General features: G+C 44.9%; 2 protein-coding genes and 1 long non-coding RNA gene across 3 annotated transcripts in view; 1 reads left to right on the forward strand and 2 right to left on the reverse strand.

Annotated features, from left to right (window-relative positions):
- LOC118216554 overlaps window positions 1–12,454 on the reverse strand; it is a 42,845-nt gene extending 30,391 nt beyond the window's left edge. Inside the window, exons 1-2 of the long non-coding RNA XR_004763030.1 lie at window positions 12,025–12,454; window positions 4,925–5,059 (exon numbers count right to left, since the gene is read on the reverse strand). This is a non-coding gene — a long non-coding RNA (uncharacterized LOC118216554). The remainder of the gene's footprint in view (window positions 1–4,924; window positions 5,060–12,024) is intronic.
- LOC118216553 (meteorin-like protein) lies at window positions 2,565–7,100 on the forward strand. The gene is made up of 4 exons (XM_035397830.1): window positions 2,565–2,902; window positions 3,599–3,996; window positions 5,550–5,609; window positions 6,773–7,100. The coding sequence occupies exons 1-4, from the start codon at window positions 2,808–2,810 to the stop codon at window positions 7,090–7,092; spliced, it is 873 nt and encodes a 290-aa protein (XP_035253721.1). The 5' UTR covers window positions 2,565–2,807; the 3' UTR covers window positions 7,093–7,100.
- Window positions 12,455–15,504: 3,050 nt separating the features above from the next.
- Window positions 15,505–22,596, reverse strand: scpep1 (serine carboxypeptidase 1). The gene is made up of 13 exons (XM_035396992.1): window positions 22,432–22,596; window positions 21,649–21,788; window positions 21,143–21,232; window positions 20,758–20,913; window positions 20,553–20,627; window positions 19,859–19,931; window positions 19,350–19,387; window positions 18,983–19,111; window positions 18,263–18,347; window positions 17,594–17,707; window positions 17,115–17,252; window positions 16,689–16,852; window positions 15,505–15,913 (listed from the first exon to the last, which is right to left on the reverse strand). Exons 1-13 carry the CDS (start codon window positions 22,484–22,486, stop codon window positions 15,851–15,853), a joined length of 1,320 nt encoding a protein of 439 aa, XP_035252883.1. The 5' UTR covers window positions 22,487–22,596; the 3' UTR covers window positions 15,505–15,850.
- Between the last annotated feature and the right edge of the window lie 2,416 nt (window positions 22,597–25,012).

The raw sequence follows: 25,012 nt of genomic DNA on the forward strand, positions 1-25,012 counted from the left end.
CGTGGCCATATCAATATTTAAAATGGACAGTAAGCAAAATGAGAGCAAATTACTGTAGCTCGCCTTTTGCTCCAAACGGCTGTTATTTGGAACGACCCCCCGGATCACAAATAAAAAGCTGGAGCGAATGGTTGGTCTTAGTAAGCAATTTGAGTTGAAGTGACACTCGCTTATCACTGTAAATCGCATATGGGACCGAAGTTCGATCCTCACGCTTTAACTTTTGTAGTGGAACCTTCACAGTTGATGTTGCCAACTAATTGTTTTGTCTGCCTAAAATATTTGTGAACTTTAAGTGACCGTATCTCAGAATATTTGTACACTTTCTTCTCGTTACACTCGTCCTCGCCTGATCCCATTGTGATATTGCCATTTGTCATAATTTAAAGCTCTTGTTGAACCTTGTTCTCAATTCACTATTTTGGCGGACTGATGGATGGTTAGATTGGAATTTGTTCTTGTGACCGACTTGACGACGGACAACCGTTTTTCACTGTTAATGAACAAATTATGCCTAATTGGCTTTAAGGAGCTTCTTTAGCAATGGCAACGTCGCAAGTAATTTGATCATTTTTAATTGCGACGCATGCGCAACTGAAACATCTAACCAATTTTGAGATATTGGCTGGTTGTCTTAAATTAATACAACTGCTGAAAAGAATTTCTGCTGAGGTGGCTATGCTCTTTTTTTATATGAAAAGAGTAGTCTAGTCCTTTCCAAGATGTTGACGTCTTGCATGATGTGATGTTATCATTTTCCTGAATTTACATGAACGGAAAAACACGCAAAACATTTGTGTAGAGACGAACATCGCAGGGAAATAAACTGGTAGCCTAGCCTACACATTCCACGTTATTAATTGCGTCCCTCCGCTTCCATGATGTCCTGCCATTCTACATCAGGTTACTTCACTTCAGGGGTAACTGCAACTAACATTCAACTGTCCACTCTAAATTTCAGAGTTTAACGCATCATAAACTGATGGTATTCATAAAATGTATATGGGAGGAAAATACGTGGGCGAATTCGAAAACGAAATTAATATATTCCATTAAGCAATGGAGATGTTAGCCAATTGAATGTAACACAAGCATGGTTTTTGGAAATAAGCCAATACATTTAATTGTATATAAGAAATATTTTCAGATTGTGTAAATTATTGCCTATACACAGTACGTTTTCAACATATTTTGCGGAAAATCGATATCGAGATGGTTTACATGCTATAATTTTTGGTTTTGTGACTCAAAAATAAAGATCTTAAAATTTATTGAAGTGCCTTGTGGTAATTTTCACACGCAACACGTTTTCTCGGGAAATTAGAGACTTCGACGCTATGCCGATGTAGCCTATTCGTTTTAGGCAATAGATGACCCAAATTATAATTCACTCCAAATGCAGTGGAGGGTACATATGTAGGCCCTCGCGGTAAAATGATCTGTGCTAATTAAACTCTTGGCCGAATCGGAGTCCAGCTGGGATCACGTGTAGTCTATCAATAAAATACACGCTACCAGAGTTGATTTAACGCCGACAGTTTGGCCGTGCTCCTTCCACAGGGTGCAGATGTGGACAATGTGCGACTCTGCCTTCCACCTAAAGGTAACAGATGGCCAGGGCCGTGGGGCCGGATTGTCTTTTCATAGTCTCGTGAGGCAGAATGGCGCGCGGCCAGGCCCAGTGTATAGTGCTCCAGGAGCGACGGCATAATCGTCATTTCTTCGGCCGCAAAATCTGAATTACACGGTGTACTTTTGTGAGTAACACTCCACCTCCAAATCCCCCCCCCCCCCCCCCCCCCAGTTACAAAATGCCAATATTGTATGCACTCAAATATGGAAAATAGGTAATGCATATACAAAAGCAATTTCAAGGGCAACTCTAGGAAGTTCAGCCGTGAAAGTTCTGGCACTCGGTCAACCGGTGAAACTAAACAATGGGGAGGTCGACTGAGCCCCCCATTCACTTGCCATCCATCAACTTCGACATCACTTTAGATTACAATGATTTGATGATATCATTACGTCTGTGAAAGCCGATTTGGACCCATACAAAAGAGCTTTATCGTCTTTTTAGCCGTACCTCAAAACAACAACGCTCTGGGGCCAGAATATAGGCTTACCTTTTGTACGCTATATATTTCAGTTACAGCCTCCATTCAGTTACAAATCTACAAATCTGAATGCTGCTGTAGCAGTTATTAGCCTATATACCAGTTTTCAAATGTGCACGTTATAAATGTGCACATACTTTTAATTTAGCGTAAGTGTATTTCATACAGACTATTTTAGATTAAATAAGGTTGTCGTCGCCATAATCGGTCTTCAAATTGACACAGATCTTACAAACAGTTTAAATATAAATGTATAATAAAAATATAATAAATTCAAGTGAAGGCTACATTTTAAATCTCTCTCTCTCGGCTGGCACTGTGACATGTTTTTGAGACTGAGCTCGCTCACTCTCTCTCTCTCTCTCTCTCTCTATCCCTCTTCCTTTCTCGCTCTCTCCCTCTCTCTCTCTCGCTCTCACACACACTCCTCCTCAAAGCGGGACAGCGGTAACTCTCGAGAAGTCATTGGCTGAGTCAAAGGGGTTGAATACGATTATAATCAAGTTCCGCAGTTTAATGCGCGTGCAGCCCGGCGTCTGGGATCACAGGCTCCCAGTGTGTGGCACCCTTTCGCCGTTAAGGCACGTGCAAACTACCAAGGGAAATATAGATTCGGTCATCCGTCCCGTCGGTTATGTTTTGTCACCAAGTGAAATTTAGTCTGCAGGTGCATCACCAGCAGTGGCAGTAACAATGTCGCCGACGTCGAGCGATTACGTGAGACTGAGCAGCCTGCTTCTCGTCTGGACGGCGACTTGTGCAGCGGATTTGTGCAACTGGCGAGGAAGGTGAGATTGAAATTGATATTAGGCTACTCCTCAAATGAAAAATGGTGTAAATTAGTGCCTAACCCATTTTCTAAAAGGGGGCTCGTTTCATTGTGTGAATGGGAATATTCATTAGATCATCCCAATGTCTTTTAAACCATGTATGGTATAGAGCTCATTCCACGCGTCCTTTTCATTTGATACATAAAGCAATTGAAATATTACACTAGATCTTGTACAGACTAAAGGTTGTATTGTATCACAGCGTCTCAATTTCGTCCGAATACGTCTCCTGAACAACAAAATTATTTAAACGTTAGCATCGGCTAGAACTTTTGAAACTGCTTATGAGGTTGACTGGCCGTAATTTAGCTCTATTTCGCGCTAACCAATGTCGATTTAATTAATTTTAATTAAACTGAAACTATAGTGAAGAGGAAACTAAAAACTACACTTTAACGACAAGGACATTCTGGCAGATTAATTAAATATTGTTACCATGAATGGCTGTTGCCGTATTTGTCGTCTGCTTACTGCCTCATAAAAACCCAGACTACACACTGATGATCTCGCGTGTGCAGTCACTTATGCAGAATTATGCGCTTAACAACAAAAGCACAGAATTAAACACACCTGCGCGCGCCCATTATTGTACTGTTGAGATATACGTAGCCGCTGTATGTTCACATTTCGAATTCCCCGTGTCTTCTCTCTCAGTGGGCTCGTGCGGGAGCCCCACTCGCGGACAGTGCAGCAGGTGCGGCTCCGTTGCACCGAGGGTGCCGTGGAATGGGTCTACCCAAGCCAGGCGTTGCGGGTCGTCCTGGAGCCCAACCTGTCCTCCACGCGACACACAACCATCTGCATCAAGCCGTTCCGCAGCTTCCGCGGCGCCAGTGTGTACATCGAGCGCGCGGGAGAGCTCAACCTGTTGATGACGGAGGGCGGGCGGCCCGAGCAGGTGCACTGCTTTCGCACCGAGGGGCGGCAGACGCCGGCCATATTCCTCCAGGCCAGCCCCCAAAGGGACATCAGCCGGCGCACAGTGGGCTTCCGCTACGAGCTGCTGGGAAACCAGAGCACGTCGCCTGACTTTCGCGACACCGTTCTACAAGGTAAGATACCATGGCAGATGCGCGCGCCGATTAATTAAATGATTAATTACAAACAATTACGCCGATTGATACCCATGAGTTTGCCTGAAGGGCTCTTTCATGGAATATCTCAAGGAGAACCTATAGCCAATAATTTTCACTCACCTACTTTTGAATGAGCTGCTTTCATGAGGTGAAATTAACAACACAGTACTTTGCGATACTGTGCTCAACAAATACATATTCTCAAACTTTTAGACCTGACACAGGACGGTCCAGTCAGACCACTGTTAAGTACAGAAGACCCCACCACTTTATGCTGGGGGGGTGGGGTATGACCCCAAATTTAGAGTAAGATGACTGGAAAACTGCAGCCCAGCAGAGGGACAAACAGAGTCTGCACTATCCGTATCTGGCATGAGCAGAGCACTGTATGGTATGAGCAGGGTGTGAAGGAGTGCATGGGAAGGGTTTTTTTTTGGGGGGGGGGGGGGGGATGCTGGGATCTGGGGTGCATGGCAACAGAGGAGGGGGGTGGGGGTTGCTGGGGTCTCGGTGGGGCATGGCAGCAGAGGGGGGGGGGAGAAAAGAGCAAAGGCATTCCAAGCATTCCCAAAATTCCGCAGAGCCCGTGTGCGTTTGTCTGTCCAGAGCAGGTGCAATGATGTCATGCGTTGGTCAAAGGAACAGGCGACGGCCGCTGGGCCGATTCCTCTTTATCAGAACGACCCCAGAAGTGTCAGGAGACAACAGCAGCCATTAACCGATGGGCACAGGGACACCCTGGGGGGGGGGGGGGGAGGGCATGTCACTGGGGTTTGTACGATGACCATGTCCAAAATGGGGGTCAGACCTGCTGATAGGATTGCTGGGTGCAGTGACTGATAAGGTCGCAGGGCAGGTCACATGACGCATTCCTCCTCCGCCCTCCCCCCCCCCCCCCACTCACCTCAGTCTCGGCCCGAGTCCAGCGCTCGCTGTGTGGTACAGGGTCTGTCCTCATTCTCAGCGATGGCGGGGTGCGTGCGGTCCGCTTCTCCTCCTAACACGGCTGGGTCTGTTCTTCACTCTCAGGTCGTAGTGCCTGTGCATTAATCGAGGGGGGGAAAAAAAATTGTTTCACCTAGGGGTGGGGTACCCAGAATGCATATGTGCATGCACAAACACACATATGTGCGCACACATGCATACGTGCACACATAAGAAAACGCACATGCAGACATGTACACCTGCTCCAAACCACACACACTGTGATTCTGATTTCTCTTTCCCTCTCTCCCCCCTCCCTCTTTATCCTTGTCTCCCTCCCTCCCTTGTCCTCTCCCTCTCTCCTCTCTCCCCTCCCTTGCCCTTTCCCTCTCTCCTCCCCTCCCTCTCCCTCTCTCCCTCTCTCCCCCCTCCCTCTTTATCCCTGTCTCCCTCCCTCCCTTGTCCTCTCCCTATCTCCTCTCCCCCTCCCTCCCTCTCCCTCTCTCCCTCTCTCCCCCTCCCTATTTATCCCTGTCTCCCTCTCTTCCCCCCTCCCTATTTATCCCTGTCTCCCCCTCTCTCTCTTTCTCCGCCCCCCCCCCCAGCCCTGTGCCGGCCCTGTAATGACATGGAGCTTCTCCTGGCCGTCTGCAGCAGTGACTTCGGTACGTTCCACCCCTCAGACCCACACCGCCTCACAAAACGCTCACAGAACGCTCACAGAACGCTCACAATACGCCCACAGAACGCTCACAGAGCGCTCACAGAACGCTCACAGAACGCTCACAGAACGCTCACTCCGTCCCTCTCTGCACTTCCTCCCACAAGTGCGCACTGTGCTCATAGCTACACGTACATAGTTCAACACATACTAGAAAGTATACAGACCCTGTTTGATTCTATTAAATTAAGCTATAGCCTATACATGCAACTGCATGTTGAATGCTTCAGTCTTTTTTTTGAGGTACTCTCACCCATTGGAGAAGTTGCTTGAGTAAAGACATTCTTTTTAAATATCACAATTCACATATATAATATAATTTGCATTTCACTAACAGATAGTTTGGTAAAAATACAACTCCTTCGCAAGAACAGTTTGCCACATTTGCTGCCTCGTCCCCGTCCCAGAGGGCCGATCCCCACCCCATCCTGCCGCAGAGGGGCGAAGTCCCGCCCCGTCCTGCCAGCATAGGGGCCTGACAGATGTGGGGTCCCCTCCTTAACAATGGGGGCGCACACAGGCTAAAGACGGCAACAGACCAGAAGCAATGGGTCCTTTGAAGCAGCTCCATTTAGGGCCTTACTGCAGCACCCTTAATCCCCCCCCCAAAAAACAGCCCCACAGGCTTTCAGACGGGACAGCATCGCTGGCTAATGAAAGTGTAACTGCTTATGGGGGGGGGGGGGGCTGGGAGTTAGGGTGCAAAGTCTGTTCTCCCCCCCCCCCAATGCTGGAAGTGGGCACACAGAGGAGGACACAATGGTTCAAAGCACAAAGTAACATAGTAACAAAAACATCTCACTCTGATTGGCCGTTACACAGTTCATCACACCTGAAGACGTTCATAAGCCAAGCATTCCATTTTGAGTGTCTCGCATTAAGATTGCAGACGACAACATCTCACCATCTCTGCTGCTTTTTAAATTAAGTTAGTTTGACAAAACATGCTGTAAATAACATTTATGTGAGTACTGTGATTGTAGAAGACCTGTTAACAGAAGGGCAGAACTAGAATAAACGATTTCTTAAATAATTAAAAAAATTGTGATTGTTTAAAATAAAAACAAAAAAGCAAATGAACTGATGTTCCTTGCCCTGTCCTCCCAGTGGTTCGAGGCTTCATCAGGAACGTGTCCCACGATTCCGAGCGGCAGACGTCGCTGGTGTACGTTTCCGCGGGGAGGGTGTATCGGCAGCGCAGCGGGGTGTTCGAGCATGGGGCGGGGGCCGCGGGGGCCTGGCGGGGGCCCATCCGGACGCTGCTGCAGTGCCAGGCCAGGGCGGGGCCCGGCGACTTCCTGTTCACGGGCACGGAGCATTTCGGCGAAGCCTGGCTGGGGTGCGCCCCGCGGTACAAGGACTTCCTGTCCGTGTACCGAGCGGCCCGGCGGGACCGGCGCAACCCCTGCGAGTTCCCCCTGGACTGAGCCGGGCTCCCCGCCCCGCCCCGTCGCCAACGGCAACGCCGCCCCGCCCTGTCGCCAACGGCAACGCAGCCCCGCGTCCCCATGGCAACGTCTCGTCCTCGTCCGCCGTGACAGGCGCTGCTGCTGACGCATGTGGCCGGTGGCTTCGTACGCTGCAGAGCCGGGAGAGGCCCCGCCTACTTCTTAAGCTCCTCCCACTGCAACCCAGAGAGCTGAAAGAGCTCCTGGCGCTACCAAAGCTGCTGCATTCTGGGCCAGCTGTGAAGGTGCGGACCTTCAGCACAGCCTACAGGTGGCGCTGCTGCGCGGGAGAGCAGGGGGGGGCTAGGGACTAGTTTACACTGTCAGGTGTTTCAGGGAAGATACTGGACTTACTGAAAAGACATGGTTGTAGGACGTTTTTAAAATATATAATTTCATGTATTCTGTCCTGAGTGTTCAGAATTCTTAAGCTTGCGACTAAGATCTTTCTGAGATAATCTTTGCCATCAATTTTGACTGAAGAATTTAAGTACAGCCCCTTTTTATTTCTCTTTCACATTTGTGTGGATATTAAATATGTTGTAAAAAGCCCAAAAACAATGAATTTTTGAAGCTAAGTTTTTTCAAATTAATTGCTTAAATTTGAAAAAACATACAGAGGGTATATGGAATAGACACCTACATTTTTTAGGCTTAGTGTTTTTTAGTGATTAATTTTTTTAACCATAGACAAGAAATGAAATGAAAATGAAAAGACTGAATGTATAAGTGTCAATGGGCCTCATTCACAAAACTTGTATCCAATTATTCTTACTTTTGTTCTTAAAACTTTTCAATCGAAACACCAATATGGGATTCATGACGCATGTGCAGACCTTTGTTTCCGTGCATATCCCAGGAGTATGAGATGATGAATGCTGCCTGTTTGTAAGTTTTATGTGCAATCCTTATTCTAATGAACAGGATTGCACATAAAACTTACAAACAGCCAGCATTCATCATGAAGAAATACAGGATAGAAAAAAATTATGAATGCCAAAATGTTCTTGGAAACGTTCTTACACAGTTTACGATCACGTCATCATACATGTTTTAGGAATCAGGCTCAATGTTTTCCATTGCGTATGTTGTACAGAGCACGGCCAAATTAAATTTTTTAGTGAATTTATATTAAACATTTTGGTTAAATACAGGGTATGCATGATAGCACAATGAAAAGTTGTAATTTTCATTCAGCTCAGAAATGCTTGAGGAAAATGCAGCACTTTTTAAATTTCTTTTGTATCTGTCATCCTTCTGTTCACATAAATGAAATAATGGGTGATTATTTGTCTTCGTTTTTGAGTTTGTGTTTATATCAGTGCTACTACACAAGGACAGATATTTTCTCTTTTTGTGAAATATGTGTTTCAGATTTTAGCCACAAAAACATTCAATATTTTGTGCTGAGAATTCTCAGCTAGATACCACACGATATAAAAGGCAAAGTATGTTCCTCACAAAACTGGCTATGAAGTTACATTACATTACAGTCATTTAGCAGACGCTCTTATCAAGAGCGACTTACATTGCATCCATTTATACAGCTGGATATATACTGGAGCAATGCAGGTTAAGTACTGTGCTCAAGGGTACAACGGCAGTGTCCTACCGGGGAATCGAACCTGCAACTTTTTTTTTAGGTTACAAGACCAACTCCTCGGCCATTATACTACACTGCCGCCCTGTATTTGAAGTGAAGTGAGTATGATTATTAGTTTATGAAAAGCGGTGTATGAAATGAGCTGCCTGAATGGCAGGAGTGGAGCTGAGTGCCGCACACGGAGCGTGACTGTCGGTTTTACAGACAGGTGGTGAATTAAGAGAGACGGAGAGCTGCTTTAGAGCCTGTAGCTCAGTAAAACTGCTCTCTCTCTCCTCCCCTGTGATTGACACCAGCGCAACGCTGTCTCTGCCCGCCTTCAACCCCAGCCGATGCAGAATGTTCTCGCAGCGTTGCTGGAATATTTTGTCAAGGTTCTAACATTGCCACTACATTGCAGCAACATTGTAAAAATGTTTTTATTTTTTTTTGAGTTCGCTGAGATGCACCAGATGGAAAAAAAGCTCCTAAATTTAGGAGCACATATGCTCCTTGGAAAAAATGTTAGCATTGAGGCCTGTTGACATTAATGAATGAATGAATGAATGAATGAATGAATCATTGCATTTATACAGCACTTTTCCCGAATGCTCAAAGTGCTTTACAGTGAAGGGGAACTCACCTCACCTACCAGCAATGTGTAGCCCCCACCTGGGTGATGCACGGCCGCCATTTTTGCGCCAGAACGCTCACCACACATTAGTTAAGGTAAAAGGGGAGGAAAGTGCGTCCAGAACTAAGCAGGGTTTTTTGTAATCATCCAAACACGCTCACGCCACAGAGACTACGAATCCTTAACACCAAACAGTACGGTTCTTTTTTTTTATTTATTTTTTTTAGCCGGAATTCTGCGTTAAAGCAGCACCAGACCACAAACCTCAAAATGGCCGCCCACACGTAGCCTAACCGCGAGCTACAGGGAGCAAACAAAAAAAACCCCAAAATAAACGAGGCTAACAAACGTGCTAAAGGCCTGGGGCGGACATCGGGACTGCTAAAAGACACGCGGGATATAAACTGTGAGGCTCTTTTGTCCCTTTTGATATATCTGCCCTGAAAGAGGTTTTAATGGGCACTTTGCGGCCTAATCAGCACAAGGCGTATAATAATAGCACCGTTTCTCGCCCCCTGCCAGAAAAACCCTTTTCAGAACACCCGCGCGGTGCGGACGTGGGTCCCGCCCGTTCCCCCCACAAGACTCCGTCCATTATGGCGGGCGGGAGGGCGTCTGACCGCCAATGGAAGAGCTGTACCGTAAAATGATATACAAATGCCCCTCCGAGGGGAGAAAAGGCCCAGGAGGAGGGGTCGGGTGGAGGGGGGGGGGGTGGCCCAAATCGGGCCATTCTTTGTGGGCGGGGCGGTTTTTTGGGTCTGCGGTCCTGGGAAAAAGGTGGCGGCAGATGTGGGGCGGGCGGCTTGGGGCCCAGACTTTTTTTTGGGGGGGGGGGGGGGTCGTCGGCTGGGGACTCCCTTCAGCGAAGCGCAGCCTTAATTGACTTTTAAAGCGACTCCTTTTCTCTCCCCCGCTCCACACTTCCACTCGGCTGAGCAGGATTCACAAATTGCTGTCTTGAACTTTTTATTGGGACTAAATAGCCGCCAATGAAAGTGTAAATGACTCCGGGATGAATGGGCGGCGGACAATGGCCCCACCGTGACAACCGCTCGGCCGACATAATGATCACTGTCAGTGAGCGAGCGCAAGGGCGCTCATGAATCTTTAGGGGCGGGTACAGCCCACCCCCCTCCCCTCCCCCCCCCAAAAAAAGGACCTTGCCATGGAACCATTGTTCCTCATCCCTTTCTCTGTGCTGATGAAGAAGAAATAAGTTAACCGAACAACCGCCACATTTATTTCTACTGCATCTTCCAGTCATTTTGTTTTTTGCAGAGAATTCCTCCTCTGCCTCTGCTAGGCTAACCGGACACACAATTATGATTTATGACACAGAGACTACGAATCCTTAAGGTGGTTATTTTAGCTGGAATTCAGCTTTAAAGTAGCACCAAACCACAAAGCATTCTGTGTCAGAATGCTTTAACCGCACATAACCGTGAGCTGTGGCCAATAATGAGGCCTACTATTTTTTTGATGATATCTGGCATATTCCGACAGGTTTTAGAGCTCAAAGAAGCTACCAAGGATGAAGGATGAAACTAGCGACCGTACCGCCAAGAAACATTCCTATCTAAAATAGCCAATCCGCATCCTATCTGCAGAATCCAGGGAAATTGAGCGGTCATTATTTACAATGAAGCAGTGCAGAGTTAAATTGGTCAAAATAAAAAACCCATGTAGGTCAGGTGGCAATAAAAAGGAGTCCATTTTAACCAGCTCTGTTCAACACGCGCATTTAAATTCTGCAATGCAGTAGTTTGAATCAAAGCATCTCCACACCAATAAAAACCTTTTGCCAGGTTTCCTTTTTCAAAAATATTTTTTTAACACCGAATGAATAAAAATATTACATTACATGACATGGACACCTCTGCAGTATTATTTTAAGAAAGAAATTCTCAGGGAGATGGTACAACCAGTATGACACAAAAAAAAGTTTTGCCTTTGATATAGGCTACACCATATCATGAGACACTTCGTACTTGTAACAGCAGATAAGTTTCAGTTGAGGGCTACCCAGCAAGCAACAGTTATAGCAATTCCACAGTTTAGTGAAATTGGGAAAATAACTACCAAAACTGGAAAAAAGATAAATACAATCTCTGTCTCCTGACAAAACATAATGTACATTCAAAATCAGCACCACAGCTACAGTCCAGGGGTCAGTAAGTAAAAGTCCTGTCATGTTTTCCTTCCACCCATGAACTCAGCCAGCTGACTTCACTCATTAGTTTCACCTCCTGGTTGAAGAATAGTGCCAGTTACTAGTACAAAATATTGGGGAGGACTTTTATTTTCTGAACCTGAATTTTCCACCCCTGCTATCTATATAAATAACGTACAGTATATGCATAGCTAACTAGCAAGGTAGCCTACGAACCTAGTATCTTAATTGACACCGTTTCAAAATGTAGCTAGTTTAAGCTAAGGTATTATATTTTATTGACTTTTCGTATAGCCAGATCTTACTGATAGCCTAGCTACGTATCGATTGATACTTTCGAACGCTATGCAGTGAAATAAAAACAGATACAATGATACTTTAAAAAAAAAAAAATTTTTTAAACTTGGCCTGTAAAGTAGGCCTACTTTCACTTGTCGTGCTGGTGTGAGCCCGCTACAACGTTAGCTAGCATCACGGTTATGTGGCCTACGTTCGTGTCAGCCACTCGATTAGCCTACTCACCAACAAATTCGTCCAACTCGCCTGTAAATTCTCCTCAGACCACATCTCCGTCTCTTGCGGATCGCTGTAAATCTTCCTCTTCGCCTTTTCCCGGTCTCCTGGACGCCAAGGTTCAAAATTGTGCGGCAATAATGTTTTCTCGTTTTGTACGGAGCCGTCGTCTTCACTGTTGGTTGCCTCTTTCTCGCGTTCAGCTTCGATGTAGGCTAACCCCTAAAAATTATGGTTTGACTGAATATCCTCGAGACAGTGTCATGTTTGGTATCATTATAACGACTAGGCCTATTATATTAAGAGAAATTCCCTTTACAAGAGGTAAGATTCCTGAAAACGCAACCATTCTTGAGGAACTGTATGAATCATTTCTGTCTCTTAAGAATTAATGAAGAAGAATGGCAACAAACTCTCCAATCTGGTTAATGAACTTGAACTGTCGGGAAACCCTTTTTAAATTAATGTATAATCTTATTTGTTTATTTGCAGTGTGCTGTTTGGAATTATGTTTTTAAACGTTCCATGCCATTGTTATTTGTTGTAAATTGTTTAAAAAAATAATTTAAAAAAACAAAGTTTCGCTGTAGCTATCCCACTTCAGGGACTTCCTTCCGTTGCGTCACTTCTGGGCTTTTCACGTCAATCAAGTTGAGTTAGGCGTGGGCATGGGTAATGATATTACCAACACGAGTTAATTATTAGACTATTTTTAAAAATGAAATCCACTTTCTACACCACTTTATTTCACTGGGGGTGATAACTTTAAGGTTGCACTTGAAGTCCGTAATTAGTCAGAGCATCTTACATAGGCTAGTGCATGTAGATGTAGGCCTACAGAAATGTTTAAGGAACAAGCAGAGGTCATGTCGTCACAACTAACAGACGTAGTTCATACATAAACGTTCAACATAAAGTTAAATGCATTTGTAGGTGCTAGATGGGGATTAAGGAAGTAATGCTTGAAGCAGCACGTTTCATTTGGCCTATAGCCTATCGTGTTATGGTTAGTAAATAAATGCACAGTCAAAATGCGGCGTAAACGTGTGTTCTCTGCTGAAAATCCCAAGTTTAAGATGTGTTTCCGACACGTTTAGCTGGTCAACCAGCTGAGCAGTCTATATAGTCAGCTATTCACTCTACCAGGTTAATCAGCTTAGTTTGCTCAGATTTGGCCAGCCACAGACCAGCTAGAAGTGTCGAAGAAAACAGAACTTTAACCATCTTAGAATCCCAGCTGGTCTTTAGCAGAAAATTTCAGCAGGGTTTCCACGGTCTGCGACAGAAGATAGACTGTTGTTCCAACACCCCCGTCCCGTCCCCCTTCTACCCCCCGTCCCCACCCCCTCCGGCCTCGGGCCAGCGGGTTCTCAGAAAACGGACCGGGAATCCCAATAGAGGCCGGTACCCCTCGAGTGCCGGCGGGAGTCCGCAGACATTGGGGGGTAATTGGTTTAAGCGGCGCCTGTAGCGCTTTCCCATGTAGAACACTGCTGTGCGTGTGTAGCGCGCTCCACAATGTGGAACAGCGTGAGACTCGCAACGTAGGCTAGCCTCTCCTTTCACCGCGTAAATATGAGAAACGATCCAGAGAGACACAAGAGCTCAGATGCCACATACATAACAGCCTCCCGTTTTCAAAACGTCCCCATTCTCTCCAAATCCTCGCTTCTTTTTAAAATAATTTAATTTTAGGGAGGGGAAAAAAAGATGGGACTGTTTTTTTTTTTTGCCCAACCAATTCAGGAGGATAATGAACTGAGAAGATTTGCCTGGCGCGGAAAGAACACAGCCGGTCTCCACACCTGCTTGTGAATTCACACGGATGCTATTCTGCACTGCTTTTGTTGACCCGGCGAAACCAGCGCAAATTGAGCCTGAATGAGCAAGTTCTAACAGTCTGAAAATGCGCAGTGGCCCGTTTCGTACGCTAACGTCAAAAAGTGCAACACACAACATCGTATGCGTCAGGCCACAACTCCAAAGCTTTTCTAAATCAAGAATATATAGGTCCGTTTCCCCCACTCATCATTTGCCAGCACATTTAATGGCAACAAAAACGGAATTAAACGCATCTGCTCCCTTGTTCAACAAGGTGTAAAAACTCGTGGATTTGTAAGTTTAAAGGCTTTGCAAATGAAAGTGAAAATTTTGCAATATTTGTGACCAGTCCACCTGGCAGGGATGGATTACGGACGCATGAACTGTGAATTGTAGTCTCAAATTTCAAGCAGTAACTGGATTGAAATTCAGGATTTTGCCCTTGGAGTACTGTGTTGTCGGAAGCCGCGTCCAGCAGACTCACGAGAAATTTGCAGTTTGGCTATTTCCTTACAGTTTATTATTCACCATTTACTCTGATTTGTCTTCAGAAAACATCAGGAATATATTTTCCTGCCAACAGCAGAGGAAGTGGAGCAAAATAATGTCTGCACAAATCGACCACTCTCCTCCTGGTGAAAATCTATGCTTGGATCTGCAATTTGGTCCCCTTGTGGTGCATAGGACATAAACATTGCAACAATTTCTGGCACATTAGAGTCAAGGTGAAAAACAAAGCCTACATTTTTATATTCTTCTGCTTAATATACTGTGATAATCTGTAAAAAATACCCCAATAACCTGCAACTTTGTGTATGTCATTACCCCCATAGTGTAGGTCTATGTCACAATCCGTTATAATCTCGTAAGGCTCTCTGCGTGCGATAATTCTGTTCTTCAAACATACACTGAGAACTCTCTGCTGCAGTTCTAAATGAAGTTTAAAGAAGGTGGCGTTTCTGAAGTTAGCACAGATACATCATTAGCATAGTTGGCCCAGTCTGTGGTTTATTTGTGTAAAAGGCTGGTCATGTTTTCCAGCGCCCAAATTAGTCATTTGCACTACGGTTTCTTGGTGCTCATTTTGTGGTGACCATAAACATTTCGTACTGAACATCCAGTCTTCCAGTGTGGCTGATGTGTGGCATTCACCTGCCATTGATGATTCAATCAGACACATTTAGAAAATTCGGCTTGTTTAACATTACTACACGGGAGAGGGGCAGTATGGGTAAAAGAAAGGAACGCCTGTTTCACCTCTAGATATATGAATTACATTTTTTTTCAATTCATTGTGATGTAAAGTTTACTTTTTTTTACAATTCACTTTCCTGTGCCTTTGACAAAGGGATGGTTTTCATGACTAATCTTTTTTTAATGCATGTGTTAAGTTTGATGTGAACTTAAACTTGGATGAATTATGACAAAGACCGCACTCCAACAAGAGCTACATGACCACCTGTGCATGCTGTAAGCAGATGTGTTTGAGCATTCCTTAAAATTTCAATGATATAAATTCATGAACTTACCATACAGATTTACTGTATAAATGTAAAATGTTGTGTAAGTCGGTCTGGATAATAGCATATACTGTAATATACAGTCATCCACACTGACTTCACCTGCCTGTGTAGAAGAGTTCAACAACACCACAACACCATACACTAATATAGAAAAAAACCCTTTTTATTATTCATAGTGCAAGGACAGATTTGCTAAAACATGGCAACAATAGTCAAAAATAAAAATTTTCAATTATTATTAAAAAAAAACATTAAAATCCCTAATTATTAAAAAACACATTAAAATAAAATAAAACAGGAGTGACAGAGAGCCATGCACATTGCAAGATGCTTGATATTGGTGATATTTGGTGATATCTGGTGATATTTGGTGATATCTGGTGATATTTGGTGATTTGAGCAGCTGAGGTGATTGTCTTCAATTGTTCGGAGGCCATTCCAGATGGCATCTTTGTTGTTGGGGGGGGGGGGGGGGGGGTAGAAGGGGGGGGTCACTCCTGCTGTGTCACCATCCGCAGCATTTTCAGGGCCATGGCCCCCTGATCGGACGGTATCTGAAAGAGCCAGAGGCATTATGGGTACGCGCAGGGGGCCCCTACATACACCAGTCACATTCATGCTGAGACTTTTTGAGAGCTGCAGAGTGGGGGCTGCCTTTCCTTCCTTTCAGCCTAAAAATCAGCAGCCGATGCAGACCCAGGAAACCCAGCGGAGGTGCATTTACTGTGCAATCAAGCTGCTGTAATTGACCAATTAAATGCTGAGTTATTAGGAGATCCTGCGCCCCCTGCAGCCTCCCAAAGGGAGTGCTACTGTTCTACAGCAAGCACGCGCGCAAGGCGCTCACATGCACACGCACATGCACTCACTCATGCACGCACGTGCGCACACACACACATGCATACACTCACACTCGCACTTGCACACATTATACATATATAATAAAATCACTAATTGCTGCAACCCCTGGCCTTAAATCTGTGGGAGAATGCAGACTAACATGTGCACACACTCTAGGAACACAACGCCAACCACCGCTTCCTATCACGGTGCAGTTCACCAGCTGGGCTTTCGCAGACATAAGCCAGAGGAGAACACTGCATGTACATGTGGACTTGCGAGTGCCTGACCGACCAGCAGGGGTCACTGCTGCGCAATCAAGTCCTTCATGAAGACAGATGACCGCATGATTTGAAGTGGACTGAACTGAACATTAGCAAGCTTTGTTCCCGCATTAGAAAGCCGGTTCCCAGTGTTGTGCTGCATGTCCGATGGACAGGTGCAACTGCATGCCTGAACCTGAAAGGCGGTCTGTAAGAGGCGTCCTACCATATGGCCAGCCTTCAGGATCCAGTAGAAGGCGAAGTTCTTGTAGGCCTTGAAGAAGGCGCCGGTTTGGTCGGGGGCCGCGGGGTCCACCAGCGCCGTCCATCTCTGCTGGGTGAAGTCGGGGAGCCCGGGCCAATTCAGCTTCTTCACCCACAGCTCCTGGCCTGTCCACACACACACACACACACACACACACACACACACACACACACACACATGCCACAAACACAAATCACAGAATTCAGTCTTAAAACCTTAACTACAAATTCAAACTTTGAGATTGAATTTGATTACACTGAAATTGTAATCAAATTCAATTTCAAAACGTCATATACAATTTCAAATTACGAAATGCAAATTTACATTTACTAAATTCAAATTCAGTTGCCTGGTGGCACAAGATTAACAGCGCAAAATGTACACTACCAATGGTGTCCACGATTAAGTCCAGCTGTCCGTTGTAGACCGTGACGTTGACGCCTGCCGCCAGCAGCTGGTCCACAATGTCCACCACGGGCTTCATGAAGTCACCTTCCATGCTTGTGAAGACGTCACCAGCCTGGCCTACACAAAATGACACAGGGTTAGCCTGTCCTACAGGAGATGACACAGGGTTAGCCTGTCCTACAGGAGATGACACAGGGTTAGCCTGTCCGACAGGAAATTACACATGGTTAGCCTGTCCTACAGGAAATGACACATGGTTAGCCTGTCCGACAGGAAATTAAACATGGTTAGCCTGTCCTACAGGAAATGACACATGGTTAGCCTGTCCTACAGGGGCAGGGCGAGGGGGGACGTGGCGTGGGAGAGGTGGGGCAAGGAAGAGTGGGGTGGGGTAGGGCGGAGTGGGATGGGGCAGGGTGGAGTGGGGTGGGTTGTGGGGTGGGCGGTCACCAGATTACCTCCCCAGGTCACATTCTGGGGGATGACGCCCAGCTTCTTCCGGATTGGTCCGTTCATCAGCTGGCTGAGGGAAGGTCTGTGCAGAGGCTGGACGTGACGGCGCTTCAATGCGTCTGTAGAAACAGACTGAGCATTACACACACACCCTACTGAGCATTACACACACACCCTACTGAGCATTACACACACACCCTACTGAGCATTACACACACACCCTACTGAGCATTACACACGCACCCTACTGAGCATTACACACGCCCTACTGAGCATTACACACACGCCCTACTGAGCATTACACACAGACCCTACTGAGCATTACACACACACCCTACTGAGCATTACACACACACCCTACTGAGCATTACACACACACCCTACTGAGCATTACACACAGACCCTACTGAGCATTACACACACACCCTACTGAGCATTACACACACACACCCTACTGAGCATTACACACACACCCTACTGAGCATTACACACACACCCTACAGAGCATTACAGACACACCCTACAGAGCATTACAGACACACCCTACAGAGCATGATATAACCTTAACCTACTGAATCGGTCAAGGTCTGCACTGAACTCTGATTTAAAAAATGAGTATTCACATTCCTGTTGACACATGCCTTAGAGAATCTTCCAGAAAAAATGTCTTTTACCCAAATATCCAGACGCTGCCGTCTGCTTGACCCTCTCGTCAGGGTCTGAGGTGAGGATGTTATAGAAATTGACTCCATTGGTGTTCTGTGGAGACAGACAGACGGAAAGACAGTTTTTGAACAAGCACAGGTTGCTCACCTCTGGCTATAGTTCCATAACCTAAACTGGATTCAGCTCAGACAGGTGGGGGGGGGGGGGGGGCGGAGACAGACGACTTGCTGTCAGAAAAAATCTGATGTCATCTGCTTTTAGGACCTCTGTCATGTGATTTGTGTAAATTACTCTCTGTGTGCTCAAGAAAATGCAAATGTCGTCAGATTTGACAGATTTGACTTTTTTTTCCATGTGCGTGTGACAGTTAAGTGGGGATAGTGGTTTATACATGCCTGCTTAGCGACTCCAGCTCAGACTAATGGAAGGGACCTGACCAGCTCAATTTGAACAAAAAACTCAATTTGACAGGGAAATTCACTTGCACTGACAGAGAGACTACGATCAGCTTTGGAAGAACCAAAAAAAAAAACATCAAGAACAACTTCAAACCGAAAACCAAAAAAAAAAAAGAGCAGAATAAGATGACTTTGATAAAAGGGGTGGGGGGGTGGGGGTGGGGATGTACAGAGGTTCAGTAGGATGCCAAGCAGGAGCTAACGAACGCCCGAAACCTGGACGAGAAGAAGAAAAGAGGGGTGCTGTACGCGGGCCGCCGGCGGGCTGACCTGCTCCACCACGGTCTCGGTCACGGACCACAGCTCCGTGGCCTTCTGGAACTGGCCCTGGTCCACGGCATCCTGCACTGCCCTGGCGGCCTTGCTCACCTCCAGCAGGCCCAGGTCGTCCAGCAGGGACTGGAAACCACAGGCGGAGACGCCGCGGTGAGCGGGGAACGCACAGGAACTGGACTCAACCGACAATCAGGCTTTACACGAGGCTAGGCTGTGCAGTACAGAGTGTACCAACTGTTACTCTGCCACAGGAAATGACATCTATGGTAATAACGAAAAGTGTTTAATCAGCTGAGGAGTTTTGGCCCCCTGCCACAGAGTGGCTGGCGGGGGGGGGGGGGGGTGAAGGGTTAACACTTACTGTGCTGTACAGGTACGGACCCCAGGTGAGCACAGAGTCTGCGGAGGGAAAGGTGGAGGGTGAAAATAAATAAATAAATAAATAAAACACACTGTGGTCTGCAGTCACAGCAGGCATCACGCAGTGCCAGGAGGGAACTGCATCACATCAGGCAGAAGCGTTTATCCAGAGTGACGTACAGTACCGATGGGCTACGGGTGACAGCTGGTGTGGTGAGCAGTGAGTGGCTGGTTTCAGTCATGGGACCAGACCTGGGTCAAATACGTATTTGTTTCGGCTTCAAACGCTTTTCTGTGCTCTATTGATCTTGCCTGGTGTAATTGATCCCGCCAACATGACCAGAAGGTGGGGTTTCACACTTTTTGAGAGTATTTCATTGGTTCCAATACAACAGACAAGATCAGTAAAGCGTAGAAAAGTATTTGAATCAAAAAACAAATACGTATTTGCCCCAGGTCTGCATGGGACACAGGTTATGCGTTACAGGTGAGCTGAGTGTGAACACTGACCCATGGGGGAAATCCAGGAGTCTCCCAGGGCAACCCCAGCAAAGTTGCATTTAACTGCCCTCTGTTCAATGGCCTGGTGCAAAAACAAAGCACATTAAAATCACACCCAACCCAACAGAGCTTCCTCTCCCCACCATCCACTAATCAAACATGCAGCCATAATTAGGTTTCACATATTTTTTAACCTTGAGCAGTATTTTTTTCGTTTCAGGTTTTATTTTTTGTCCTTGATTTTTATAAAACAACGTTTGTGAAGCAGATGAAAATTTTCAGTTCAATTCAATTTACCCCTGAGTCACAATAAGTATACAGCAGCCTACAGCTATTGACTTACTTCTAAAAATCACGCCAAGTACAAGTGCTGACTTGTAGAAATGCCATTAGGTTTTTTTTTTTTTTTTTAATGCTGCTGGTAGAGATCCCCCAGGGACATATTTAAGGAAGTAGAGAGCCAATCAGCGTCATGTCATAGAAGCAGAAGCATTTGTCAGACCCTTGCAAACATGTGACTTTGCAACGCTTCTGTTTTTAGATTTTGGCGGGGGGGGGGGGGGGGGGGGGGGCGCCTTCCTTCTGAATCATGCGTACATCGCCCCCATGAGGTGACGGTAAATTAAGCAAGTGGTCCTTTCTGCCTCCCATTAGACCGGGTCACTTTAACTCCCTCCAGAGTGTCCGGTGCATATGGCTTTACCTTGGTCAGCTCCAGCCCAATAGCCGCGGCCATTTTCCCTCCGTAGGACTCAGAGAATATGTAAAAGGGAATGCTCTGTAAAAAAGGGATGAAACGGCAAGTTTTAACCGCGACACGCATGCGCGGGCTATAACGGTATACACGGGCCACGGGGAACATAATGCTAACGGCCCAGCGGTAAGCGCAACGTTTCGCGCTGCCGTACCTGGAATTCCGCCTTTTCCGCGAAGAAGCTTTTCAGCAGGACCATCATGTCCGCCGCGATCATGGCGACGTCCTTGGTCAGCGCGTCTGCCGTGTCCGTGTAGCTGTAGCCCGTGCCCACGGGGTTGTCCACGAACAGCACGCTGGCAGCGTTGACCTGAAGAGCGCACAAAAAGAGGCGCTATTTTCAAACAGTATTTTTCCGATATACCGGTCACATCCTACTCCCTCCTAATCGCAAACCATGTGTGCCCTTCCACTCCCGGGCTCAGGTCCTAAATGCAGAAAAGGCAAGCTTGGTTCAATAAAGGACGACAGGAAATGCAGGCTATAAATTACTCAAACGCATAGAAATTCTGATTTTTTTTTTTAATGCATAAATTTACCCAGGATGTTTTTCTGGGGGCCAAATCTCTGTCCAGGGGTCCGATCTCCTCAAAGTTCCCAAAACCGCAGCTGGATCCTCCGGGCCCACCCTGGGGGGGGGGGGGGGGGGGGGGGGGGGGATACATCAAAGTGCAGTCAGAGACCCACTCTTAACAAGCACATCAGTGTATAGATTTGTCACATATCAACCTAGATGTTTCAAGACAAAAGTCATTCAGACATTAAGAATCTATCTATCTGGAAAAAATTAAAAGGGCAATTTCCGTTCTATGTTCGATATAGCGCTGAATCCTCCATTATCTGAAGATGAGAGGTAGTGTAGGGAGATACCCAGAGGAAAACAATTGTAAAATCAATAAATGACTATACATAAAGTCACAGTGTGCTAGGCAGTGCAAGTTATTCTTTCAAGTATAGTAAGTTAGGAAATTAATTTTCAACCAGCCCGGGATATGTTTTTTTTTTTCCCCAGCATGTCAGCATTAAATGGTCCTGGGTCGTTCACCTGCAGCCACATCACGAGTGGCAGCTCCTTGTAGCTCCTCGTCGCGTCGTTGGCGGGGTACAGCCACCAGAACATGTGCGCCCCCTCGCGGACATCCACATACCCCCATGACTCTGCAGCTGGCACTGTGCCCGGAGAACCTACAGAAAGACGTCGAGATTTTTGCGTTGTAAAAAAAATAATAATAATCACGTCTCCCTTCAAAATTAAACCGAAAAACAAACCACGAAAACTACTGATAATGTATTTTCTCCAGACAGGTAAATATTGTTCAGCAGTTTAGCATCACTCACTCACACACACACAACGACTAGCTACGTGGCTAGCAACTATTAGCAGACTAACTTCCCTAACTCCAGTTGGACAGAGACTACGTTAGCCGTACGAACTCTTCTAACAATAAAGTCTATACACCTCCCCGCTTTTCCGTTCTATCGCCAACTACTTTGCTAAGTCCAGTGTTCAATTTCATGCCCTGAAATTCAAGGTGTAAAAAGAGATAACTGAAGCTGCCGCTGCTTTCGGTTTCTGACATATGTAAAAACAAAACAATCTGGCAAATGGTACTTTAATATTTCTGCCACAACACAGCTCAGACAGGTGCACGTTTCATTTTGCTTGCAGTCCACCACCCGCTATTTACGAAGATGTGAAATATGAAACTAACCAGCTTTACTGCAGTTTTGCGGGTTATTGTGGACAAATGTATAACTTATAGCGCCGAGACATAGGTCGACACACAGTTTAAACGTGGTTAGAAAATCCAATAAAACGTTTGCTTACCTGGAGCGATAACAATGAAAAGCAACAGTCCCGTGACTATGTTTAAAGGCTCCATATTTCAGGAACAATAAGCAAGATCGTTCGCGCTGCGCACACGGCTTGATCCAGTCACATGACTTTCCAATCAGCTGACCCAACATTAAACCGGAAGATCGATGTATGAGGAAAGTCCCGACTAGGGGGACTAATGGGACAACTGGGACGACATTATATTGTCGAGGGTGCCCTCCACAAAACTGTGGTGTCCTCTCGCCAAACTTAGATTAACATTTTACTGTCAGTAATGATCAATAAATGAATATTTTAATGTATTTTAATAACAAAAGAGACAATATCAGAGAAAAGATACCGCGTTGTGTTATAGGCTACAGTAAGCTAACACATCGTTTTAAGAGTCCTTGTACTAATTGTTTTTTGTGAAATTGTCTGTCAACAACAACAACAACAACGTAATAACAACAACAATAATAATATAAAGCATTATCATTATTATTATTATTATTATAAATGTACAACATGGAGTGTTCTTAAATGAACTCGATGTACTATCCTACTGGACGCACAAAGTTATACATCAACACATTACAGTTTCTGTTGCATTTGATAAATGCTTAAGTATTGCTGAACACGTCAAGCACAGCCTACTCTAACAACCATTACACTTACAGTGTCATCATGTGACATGAATGCTCTGCTGTCGTATTCATACATAAAATTAAGCAAAAAAAAAAACGTTCTTATTCTATATTCATTTTCATAATGACTGGTTACTGACACCGACTCACATCGAATTAAAACAATTCCGTTTTATCTTCAAAAGATAATCGGACCCTACACTACACGTCAACTAGTACGCTCTGTTCTGCAACCTCTGGGCACCGCCCCCCTCATCCTGCTGAACACCTGCACTTATGTCTCCTGTCTGCTTTGGCCCCCTGGTGGTGAACTGAGTTTCCTACAGCGATCAGGACAGCAGAGACCTTGCCTGTTTTCCCTGAAGACAGAAAACCTACCTCTTCAGATTAAGCCATGACCCACTGACCGTCTTTGGCTATCCCCTTTTTGTTATTTTTAAATGTGTTTTGTAGTACCATTCTTGGGTATAGCTGTGTACGGTTAGGTTTAGTGGTGGATAGGTTTACTTGAGTCATGGTTTACTTGTGTATTTCCATTTGATTTACAATATGAACAGTTGTTTTGTTCAGCTACAGAGTAAGATGTCCAGTGTTAATTCAACTCTAACAGAGTTCACGAGTCCAACTGGGACCATATCTAATTTAACAATTAACATTTTACAATGCACGTCCAAAGCATTGCTTATAAATGGGCCTTTACAGATATTCAGTATTAAAAGAGAAACACTGATGTTCTTCATTTTTAAAACTTACTCTGGATTAGCGTAAATTCAAAAAGTAAATTTAAAAGTAAATTCAATGTAATATCATCTAATTCTGTCTAACAAAAACAATTGGGCATGCAACTGTCTGACAGGAAAAGCTGTCTACTGTAATATACTTCACCACCACGAGATGGCTCTAGAGTGTTAGTTTTCACATAAACAGTTGAGAATTATGCAACCCGGATGAACGATTTTAACTTGAGAGTTCCAAATTAATACTGCTGTTCTTTACTCTTATAATTTGATGGACTGATATATTTTATTGCTATGCACTACTGTGAAGTCCACGAAGCAGTTAAAATGATATGTCAATGCCAGACTGTAATGCAAACTAATGACATTATTGTATATGTAAATGTGCGGAGGCATGTATTAATTTGGACCTTGAGTCCGAAATAAAGTTTTGATTGATTGATTTGAATTTGTAAGTCAGTTAAAAGATGCTGTAAATTTAAGTTGCTTTCGAAAACAGCGTCTGTTAAATGTAATAGTAACTAATGTAATGCTATGCAGGCCTACGTTTGTGCAAAATGAAGACCAACTGTTTTCACATATATAACTACAGGATTTGCCATACAATATAGGTGCTAATCTAACACCTAACACAAAATTAGAAAATTGCTCAGTAACCATGGCAAGTTGGTCCAATCCCTACACAGCAGTATTATTTTATTTATTTTTTTGTTCGTTTTTTTTTTTTAATAAATAAAAATGTACATTCTTGTAAATGTCAACCTTTCACACGAAAACAAAAGCGTAGCCTATAAAATACCAGGCATTTTTACCACACCAGGACATAACTAAAAACAAGCCAGCAGATTTGAGTGCGTTTTCTAAATATAGCTGATATTTAAGTTTTTAAAGGGAATAATAATAATAATAATAATAATAATAAGAATAATAATAATAATAATCTATTGCAGTCAGGCCATTTCCACTTTTACTGTTAGCACTTTAATTATTCTTGTGATAATGTTAAGTTCCCCGTTAACAATGCCGTCGAGATTAAATTTAAAATTTTTAAAAACATTTAGTCTCTACATCATTTCAATCCCCAAACAAATAATGTAGCTGAGAGTTAAAAATTCGCATATATTTCGTTTTTTATTGTTCAATTTTTTGGGGGGAAATTTAGCATTTTAATGTGAGGAACTGTACTATTCACCTATGCATACTCACTGA

The sequence above is a fragment of the Anguilla anguilla genome, chromosome 17 (assembly GCF_013347855.1).
Source record: "Anguilla anguilla isolate fAngAng1 chromosome 17, fAngAng1.pri, whole genome shotgun sequence".
Taxonomy (NCBI): Eukaryota; Metazoa; Chordata; class Actinopteri; order Anguilliformes; family Anguillidae; genus Anguilla; species Anguilla anguilla.

Coding starts and splice junctions, on each gene's coding strand:
- scpep1 (XM_035396992.1), bottom strand. CDS start 22,486: ATGGAGCCTTTAAACATAGTCACGGGACTGTTGCTTTTCATTGTTATC. Junction 20,914..21,142: donor CCCCCAGAAAAACATCCTGG/GTAAATTTATGC, acceptor TGCGCTCTTCAG/GTCAACGCTGCCAGCGTGCT. Junction 16,853..17,114: donor CTTAATCGTGGACACCATTG/GTAGTGTACATT, acceptor GTGTGTGGACAG/GCCAGGAGCTGTGGGTGAAG.
- LOC118216553 (XM_035397830.1), top strand. CDS start 2,808: ATGTCGCCGACGTCGAGCGATTACGTGAGACTGAGCAGCCTGCTTCTC. Junction 2,903..3,598: donor TTGTGCAACTGGCGAGGAAG/GTGAGATTGAAA, acceptor CTTCTCTCTCAG/TGGGCTCGTGCGGGAGCCCC. Junction 3,997..5,549: donor TCGCGACACCGTTCTACAAG/GTAAGATACCAT, acceptor CCCCCCCCCCAG/CCCTGTGCCGGCCCTGTAAT.